This window comes from Petaurus breviceps, unplaced genomic scaffold (genome assembly GCF_028583685.1).
Source record: "Petaurus breviceps papuanus isolate PSGF00001 unplaced genomic scaffold, PetGlider_PUasm1.0 185, whole genome shotgun sequence".
NCBI lineage: Eukaryota > Metazoa > Chordata > Mammalia > Diprotodontia > Petauridae > Petaurus > Petaurus breviceps.
The window spans coordinates 19,208,544-19,218,425 of NW_027185797.1; the positions used below are offsets into that span (position 1 = coordinate 19,208,544).

The 9,882-nt window shown below is 35.6% G+C and overlaps 1 protein-coding gene across 5 annotated transcripts in view; it reads right to left on the reverse strand.

Moving 5' to 3' along the window:
• SLC4A7 (solute carrier family 4 member 7) overlaps positions 1–9,882 on the reverse strand; it is a 133,481-nt gene that overhangs the window by 105,858 nt on the left and 17,741 nt on the right. Inside the window, exon 1 of one of the 5 annotated variants that reach the window (XM_069088531.1) lies at positions 2,522–7,762. The exons of 3 other annotated variants lie outside the window; for them this stretch is intronic. In XM_069088531.1, the coding sequence (XP_068944632.1) occupies positions 2,522–2,533 (12 nt within the window). In that variant the 5' untranslated portion in view covers positions 2,534–7,762. Of the gene's footprint in view, positions 1–119; positions 384–2,521; positions 7,763–9,882 lie in introns of those variants that run through there. One more of the 5 variants, XM_069088530.1, reaches the window with a different exon arrangement.

Consider the following 9,882-nt stretch of genomic DNA (forward strand, 5'->3'; position numbering starts at 1 on the left):
CACACACACACACACACACACACACACACACACACACATACCCCCTCCCCCAAAATAAAGAGCAACTTAGTAGTGTTCATCTCTCTAAAGCCCCCCCCCCCCCCAAGTTATATACATACAGGTTGCTTCTTCTCCAGGTAGACTCTCTCCATAGTAAGATACAAGGACTGTCCTTGTTCTTAATGCTATAATATAGTGAGTTTCCTGAATACCCCGGGGCCTCCAAGTACATGTCTGATTGAGGTCACTGGGCTTTAGAGAGATGAACACTACTAAGTTGCTCTTTATTCTACAGCCAATCACTTTCTTCTAAGGCTCCTTAATCTCCCAAGCCAATAACTACAACCCAGACAGGCTCAGAGAACAGCAGATATGGAAATCACTTGCCTTTCTTCAATTCCAACTCAAAATACCAAAAACCGACATTGACGAGGCAATTTCTGTCTAAACCTTTCTAAAATACTAGAAAAAACTGAATTATAAGATTAAATAATTCTAAGGGAATAATTTTCTACATCACGTCAGTGTAGTTTAACTTTTCCTCTTCCAAAAATGAACCAATTCTATTTATGCTATTTCAACACCAAGGTCAATAGTATGAAAAACTGACTGTTTTTATTTGAACAGTTTATTTACACTAATTCAATTTGTTTAATTTTCATTAACAATTATTGCAATATTAAGAATTATCTTTCTATTCCAGGACCTTGCAAAAGCATCTGAGTATACGTAAGTCTACAGAAGTATTTCTATAACAATTTGTTAAAAAGCAGGCAAAAATAAACATCAAGCATAATTCACAGAAAAATGTAAATATTAAAGCAAGTTACAAGAAGTACATTTTTTGTATAAACTCCTACTGTTAATATCACATCCTTATGGAAACTACAAAACATTGCACTCTTTATTTTTTATTAAAGCAAATATTTTTTAATTCTACAAATTAACTACTTCTTGTTCCTAGTTAATCTAGCAATATTTATCTCACCAATGAAATGCATTCAGTGAAGAAAAACAAAAATGCTGCTTTAAAGTGCATTTTAATTGGCACAAAGTAGAATTCACTGTTGATTTTAGCTTTGGGGATCCCAAGAAGGCTTTCACGGGGGCTCTTTAATGGCTTAGAGGAATTTTTTTCATGGAAATTCCACATGAACTTGTAAATGCTTACAAGTCAGTCCTATGAATTATATCCTTTGGTTTAGAGTATTAAAAAAAAAACATGTGAAATGCTGACTAAAAAGCAACTTAAATACCAATTACCTTCAATTTAAATATCATTTGATTCACTATTAAAAAAAACATCTAGTACCACTACATTTTAATAGCACAGAAAAACATCTTAAGGACATGTATTTAAATTTTCATTAATACTTTACAACTACATATTTTCCACCAATGAAACCAAATACCTGAACAACAAAGTAGCCCAAGCATTTACTAATTTATACCAAAGATGGTTTTGAAGTACCACAATGTATTATAATAAAAGAATGTCCAACAGATTTTTAGAGAAAAAAAATCACAATAGTGACAAAAGAGGGGGAAAAAAACTTAAGGCATACAAGAGTTAACCCAACTACCAATGTCATCCAAGATTGTTGTTTTCTTGCCTTGTGATGATTAGAAAAATGATTGTTCTATTATGGAAATGTTTTGTACTATGCGTGTATAACCTACATCAAAGTGCTTGCCTTCTCAATGGTGGGGGTAGAGGGGAGAGGAGAGAATTTGTAACTCAAAGTTTTAAAAATGAATGCTAAAAATTGTCTTTACTAATACTAAATAAAAATCTTAAATAGAATAATGATATAATAATAATTTTTTTTAAATAACAATTTAAAAAAGAAAAATGATTGTTCAAGGTCCCTTCATTCCCTAACCACCACTTATCTACAAGATACACACAAAACCCATTTAAAATAGCTTCGGGGGTAAGGGACTTGATGTTCAAGGCTAGTCCTTAAACTTCATGCTAAAAAGTCTATAATTATTTTTAATAAGTCATTACACATATATTATAGATAACTGCTTAACATCCTCAAATTTCACAAATATTTTCCATACTTCTATTTTGCCATGATATATTTTTTAATTGCATAAAATAAACTCATTTAAACAGTTGTATATAAACTTGCAAACTAAGAAAAAAAATCAACTGGTTGGGGCTTAAACAGAATTCTTCATACAATATGGGAACACCGCTAACCTGGAATACTTTTTTTTAAATAAAGGCTTTCCTTCCAGTACAAGGATAACACTATTGATTTTTTTTTTAAGCTCCAAATTTTTTTCCCTCTCACCAGCCCCTCCCCCCACCCATTGAGAAGACAAATAAGATATCACTCCTTACATTGTGAAATCACACAAAACATTTCCATATCAGCCATGACACTATTGATTCTTGGTTGGAATAGCATGCTTTTTTACTCCTTCCTAATCCTCCACCCCAAATTGTGGTAACAGAACACAATGCAATAATTCTATATTCTTACCTAGGCACCTCACAAGATCCACTTACCTTGTGATCCATAGGAATGTACTAGAAGATAATCAGAGAAAAGGATACAGTATATGGTTATGAAGCTCATATAGTAGAACTTGAATTCGCAGCAGTCCCACTCAATTGAGCTAACAACATATATTGGATTACTAAATTTTAAAAAATGATGAAACACTTCCTCTATGTCGGACAGTGTGTTAAAGAACACAAATACCAAAACGGAGCCAGTCCTTGCACTCCATCAGCTTACACTCTGCTAGAGGGAGACAGCCCAGAAGTGCTGATGAGGATGGAGTATCACAGGCACACAGGCAATAAACCCTTTCCTAAAACAGTGGTATGAACTAATCTGAACTGCATCCAGAGGAATAGCTACAAAGTGAGGGAGGGGAGCACATGGGGTAGCCTTGGTGCATGCTTAGATGGGAAGAACTGTTTGGTCTGGGGCCAGCTAGGTATAAGTGAGCTAGCCAAGTTTACACTCAAAATATCCTCGTCTCCGAAAATGCCTCTCCTCAGGGACAGAACTCCAAAGATGAGCAGATGAACTTTCCCAGGAACTAAGGCTATGGATTCTGGAAGTCTAAGATGAAAAGTTCTAGTACCAGTGAGGAAAAACAAAGCAGATGGGGTAGCAAAGTAGCCTGGGCAGATGGCTGACTAGTGGTGAATTTGCCTTTTCCTTCATAAAAAACTAGAAATCCCACAGGTATCTAAACTCAACAGGTTTTTTCCCCCAACCTTAGTCTCTTACAGTCCTTTCTCAACAATACTCTCGATTCCTCTCGCACTCACATTCCCAATCTGTGGCTAAGCCGGTTCGTGTCTAACATTTCATTTCCACATGCCCATCTCTCACCGACAGTCACCCTACCCTACCATAGTGCAATCCCTTACTCACCTCACACCCAGACTATTTCAGCATTCTTCTGAATGGTCTCCCTGCCTCCAGTTTCTCCCCACTTCAAACCATTCCCTACTAAGCTTCCAAAGTGATTTTTCTCAAGAGTAGGTCTGACTATGCCACTCCTCCCCTAACTCCAGGAACTCCAGGAACTCCCTGTTACCTCCAAGATTAAATATAAGATCCTCTCAGCATTTAAAAGTCCTCCGCAACCTGGTCTTTCCTTCCTATTTTTCCAGTTTCTTATACTTTAGTCCCCTCCACATTCTCAACCATCACCCACCACCAGCTTCCTTGCTTATGGCACTCCATCTCCAGACTACAGAACTTTGATTATTTGTAGCCCAAAATGCTCTCCCTCCTTATCTTCACTAACATCAAGAAGCATTTATTAAGTGCCTACCATGTGCCAGACACTGTGCTAAGGGCTCCCTTCTGGCTTCCTTCAAGACTCAGCTGAAATTCCACCTTCTGGGATCTGAAGCTTTCCTGGACCCTCCTATTGCTAATGCCTTCACTTAGTTGGCAGTATATATACCTTGAATACACAGTTTTTAGCAAGTTGTCTCCTCCATCAAAAAAGAACAGGAGCTTCTTGAGAGCAAGGGCTATTTTTGTCTTTCTTTATATACCCAACTCTTCTCCAAGTGCCTGGAATGCATCAAGTGCTTAATAAATGCTTGCTGACTGCTCAGAAAAGATAACAAGAAGTGGTCTCACCAGTGGTTCTGAAGGACCTAATTATTAATTCAGGTTAAATGTTCTATTACTTTTTTGTTTTGCTACATCATACTACTGACTTATAATCAAATTAAGAATAAACTCTAACAGTCATCTTCCTATGAATTTCTGGTAAACTAGGTTTCTTCTATCTTCTACCTATATTGTTGATGATCTGAAACTAAGCACAGGATTTTCCACTTATTCCTAGTAATTTTCATCTTGTTAGTTTTGGGGGGCTGAAAGATGAACCAATATCTTGAATCTTTATTCTGTCACATATTTCTCCATCTTGTACACAGTTATTTCAAATGCTTGCTTAAAATACAAACTTCCTTGTCATCTTGCAAGATCCTCCATCATCAACAACACCCTACGACCCTCTGATTGTAGAGTGGGACCACAAAATCCAGAACCTCCATTTAAGGAAGGCGCCCAGGTCAGACTTTCCCACCACGCTCCCATGTCACACCCTCCCTCCTTCCACCCGCTTTTCAGTTCCTTTTGTGTGTTGTCTTCCCACATAATAACTGTAAGATTCTCGAGAGGAAGAATTGTCTTTTTCCTTCTTTCTTTTTTAAAAAAATATCTGTATCCCCAAGGCTTAGACTACTACATAGTAGGTACTTAATAAATGTTTTCCATTTAGCACATTCGCCCTGTATCTACAATCTAATAATCCAAGCAAAAAAATTTAAGTTAGTATAAGATGAGTCTTTAATAAATCCACAATGACTCTTAGTGATTACAACTTTCCTTTCTAATCATACAAAAAAATTTCTGTGTTTTAGAATTTTCCAGACTATCGACATCAAACTCAGTCTATCATTTCTAGAATTTTCCTCTTATTTAAAATCAAATCTTTGACAATTTCCCTCTTTTCTCCAGGATTCATCAAAGAATAGTGGCAGTGGTTCTATACTATTTCAATTTGTGAGTTTATTGAGTATTTTGAAAAGGGTTTCATTTAAATCCTAGAGGACTTTGGCTAATTTAAAGGAGTCAGATAATCTCAAACTAATTCCTCTGCTATTACTTCCTATGGGGATCTCATTTAGAACTTTATTTCCTTTTTAACTACACAAATTCTACCTTTCCATTTTGGGATAAAAAAAAAAAATCCCTGCCCTGGATTCAAAATCCTCTCTTTTTTTTCCTCTTTGCTATAATATATGATTTACTAGCTTTTTTTTTTTAATTCTCTCCCACACCAACTTTGACTGAGTATGCATTTACATAAAACATACACACATAGTAAAACAAACTATTTCTTCATCTCAATTCTAAGTACCAGAGACAAAAAATAGAAAACCATAAATCAAATTTGCCTTACAAATTCAATATATTTTTCCCCAAAAACACTACTAACATAGGTCTACTTCCTAAAAAGATCAAAGAGGAAAAGGAACCACTTGCACAAAACCATCCATAGAAGCTCTTTTTATACTAACAAAGAACCATAAAGTAAAGGTATGCCAATCAAATGGGGCATCACTGAACAAATTATGGTTTATGAATGCAATAGAATCCTATTGTGCCAAAAGAAACGATGAAAAGCACTTTCACAGATATGTGGGAAGACTTACATGAACTGATGCAGTGACGTGAGCAGAACCAGGAGAACAATTTACAACACCACAAAGACAAAAAACTTTCAAAGACTTTAGAACTCTGATCAATGCAATTACCAATGATAATTCCAGAGGACCAATGATAATCCATACCATCCACATCCTGAAAGCTGTAATGGACTCAAGATGAACAATAAAATATACGTTTTTTACGTGGCCAATGGATGCATTTGTTTGATTATGACTATTTGTTACAAGGTTGGGGTTTTTTCCCCATTTCGGTAGGGAGATGCAGAAAGGGAAAAAAATTTGTGTCAATTAAACATTAAACATCTGAACTTGTAACACTTTTCAAAAAAATTAAATTTGACTTCTATCTACATTTTATATTTTTATAACTTTATAAAGTACCTAACTCAAAAGTAAATTCCCTATTCAGTTATTTTCCAAGAGGAACACAAAAGTTTTAAGGCTAAAATTAGAAAAGGCGTTACCTTCTCTGTCATAATATGATAATTTAAAAGGAAAGTCACTGGCATCTTTCTATTTACTATGACAAAAACAAACAATTACCTAAAATAATGATGACAAAAAATGATGAGGAGACTAGAAAGTAGCATTTACTAAACATAGTTACCAAATTTGTTCCCCAAAAGGGAAATGCTGCAAATATACATTATCCAAGAACTAAGCAAAACATCTGATAAATCATTTCATTATTGCTGTCAAGAAGATAGAGAGATGGGGGTCAGAATTGATTGGCTGGCCAGAACCAAGACTAAGTATTAATGGTTCAGTATAAAGGCAGCAGGAAGTGTGAACTTTGGGTTTCTTCAAAGAATCTCTTTCATAAGTACAGGATACAAAGTGCAAGTTTAGACAGCAGTATGTCTAAAAAAGGTCTGGACATTTTAAGGGACTATAAACTCAATCAGATTTAAGTAGTGTGATGTGGAATGTGGCAGCCAAAAGTTAACATGATTTTTGAGTTGCAGTAGATTCTGGAAGTAAATAGGTGAGAGCTGAGGTGGGGGTCAAAATGACAGAGTAAAGCCAGCATTTTTGCTAAAAACTGCATCAAACTGAATTCCAGGCAGGAAAGCAAAGGAAAAAGAATCACAGTGAGTCATTTTTCCAGCTTGGGAAGATAGAAAGAGAGGTCTGCAGACACTGTGGTGGAGGGCTAGCTATGGGAAGCCCTGGTTCCAAAGTCTGTAGGAAGACTGAAAAATCTGGTAAAAAAAAAAAAAAATATTCCAGGGGACCCTTATTCTAGCATTGAGTGACAGATCAGGCGCCATATGACAATTCTGTCACCCATACCCAATTCTAGGTCAGAGTACCAGAGCAAAGAGGAGAGACTGTATTCACAAGAAAGCAGGAACAAAACTTTTTATAAGGACCAAACAGAAGAGGAGGGCAGTGACCAGACCTCTCCTCTCTCCAGTTCATACCGCTCTGGAAGCACCAGAGATGCTGTTACTCACTGAGCTATGGAAACAGAAGGGCATAAGAGACAGAACCTAGACATATCCCTAATTATCAGAGGTAAATAGAGCGCAAGTCCAAAGTCAAGAAACAGGCTACCCAGAGTCAGGAGGACCTGAGTTCAAATCTGGCCTCAGACACTTAACACTTATTAGCCATATGAGGGCAAGTCACTTAACCCAAACTGCCCTGCCTCACCCCCCTCAAAAAAAAAAAAAGGCTATAGAAAAATAAGCAAACAAAAAAGAATCTCATCATCCAAAGCTACTAACAAGGAAGCTCAAGATACAAACTCAGAAAACACTGACTTTAAACTATCTACAAGCAAAACTTCAAAGAAATGCAGATTAAGCACAAAACTAAGAACTCCTTGAAGAGCTAAGAAATAGGGGGAAAAAATCTATTTTAAAAATCAAATAAGAGGGGGAGGGGAAAAACTGAGAAAAGAAATGAGGGTAATGTGAGAAAATTACAAAAAGTACATCAACAGTTTGGCAAAAGAAACACAAAAATGCTGAAGAAAATAACTCCTTAAAAATTAGGTAGGAAGTGGAAACTAATGACTCCATGAGACATTCAGACACAACACAAAGTCAAAAGACGGAAAAATTAGAAGAAACTAAAATCTTACTGGAAAAAATGAGCTGGAAAATAGATCAAGGAAAGATAATTTAAGAATAAATGTACTACTTCAAAACCATGATCAAAAAAAAAAAAGGTCCTAAAAAACATATTTCAAAAAAATTATAAAGGAAAACTGCCCCCAATATCTTAGAACCAGAGAATAAAGTAGAAATTGAAAAAAAAAGTCAACCAGTCACTTCCAAAAAGAAATCCCAAAATGAAAATCCCCAGCAATATACCCAAATTCCAGATTTCCCAGATAAAGAAGAAAAAACTACAAGCAGCCAAAAATAATTCAAATACCAGGGAGCCACAACCTGAAACATACAAGATTTAGCAGCTACAACTATAAAGGAGAAAAGGGCTTGGAATATAATATTCCAAAAAGCAAAGGAGCTAGGATTACAACCAAAATAACCTACTCAGCAAATCTGAGTATAATCCTACAGGAGATTTTAAAAAAATGGACATTTAATTAGTTGAATACCAGAGCTGAACAGAAAATCTGACATTCAAATACAAGAGTCAAGAAAAGCATAGGAACAGAAACATGAGTGAGAAATCATAAGGTAATTAAAAAGGATAAACTGTTCATATCTTTACATGGGAGGATGATGCATACAAACCTCTCAGAATTTTATCATAACCAGAGCTGTTAGAAGGTGTCTACTTAAACAGAGGGCATGGGTATAAATCTAATATGCTGGGATGATCTCAGAAGAATGTAAAGGTGAGAAAGGATGCACTGAGAAAAGGGGTATGAGAGAGAAAGAATGGAGAAAATTATCTCATAAGAGGCACAAGGGAGAGTTTATATGCAGAAGGTGAAAATGTGGGAGAGAAAGAGCAGAAAATGCTTGAATCTCACTCTCAACTGAATTGCTTCAAGGAAGAAAGAAAACGTATAACACATTACTAGGTATAGTAATTCATTTTTACTTGATAGGGAAGTAGGAAGGGAAAGGGCTATGGGAAAAGGGTGTGGAGGGAGGATAACAGTGAAGGTGGATTAAGGGTGGTGGTGGTCAGAAGCAAAAGACTCCTTAAAAGAGAACAGGATAAAAAAAACAGAAGAGAATAGAATGGAGAGAAATACACAACTGACAATCATAACTGAATGTGAATGGGATAAACTCACCCATAAAATGGAAGAGGATAGCAGAATGGATAAGAAACCAGAATCCAACAATATGTTGCTTATAAGGAACATAGGTGAAAAAGATACATGCAATATTTTTTAAAGGGGGGGAGTAGCGTGGGGAACAGAGTAGAATCTAAAGTACAAAAAGACAGGATCTCAAAACAAAAGCAAAAATAGACTTAATTAAAAGAAAAAATCAAGGAAAGCTACATTTTACTACTGAACATATATTCACCAAATGGCTTAATTCCAAATTCTTGAAGGAAAAGTTAAATGAGTTGCGGGAGGAAATAGGCAATAAATCTATACTAGTGAGGGAGCTCAATTTACCCGTCTCAGACCTATCTAACCACAAAATAGGTAAGAAAAACATTAAGAAAATATTATTTTAGAAAAGTTATATATGATGAACCTCAAAAGAATATTGAATGGGAATAAATAGGCAACATGCCTAATCTCCACTATGCATGGAACCTTCACAAAAACTGACCGTGTATTAGGTTATAAAAATCTTACAAACCTTACAATATTTCTGCAAAAAAAAACCAGAAATATTAAATACACTTTTTTCTAACCATAATGCAATAAAAATTACACTCAACAAAGGGCTTAGGAAGCATATGTTAGGGAGCAATCAGTTAAAAACTGATTGGCTAATAATCCAATACTAAAGTTATAAGTAGGTTAAAAAAAAATCACAGAAACAATCAATAACTTTGTTGGAGATAATGACAATGAGACAACATACTAAAATCTATGGGATGCAACCAAAGCAGTGCTTGGGGGAAAAAGTGTATCTTTACATGCTTATGTGAATAAAAGAGAATAAATCAACAAATTAGGTATGCAACTTTGAAAAAAATTGAAACCCCACAGTTAAACACACACACACACACACACACACACACACACACACACACACACACACACA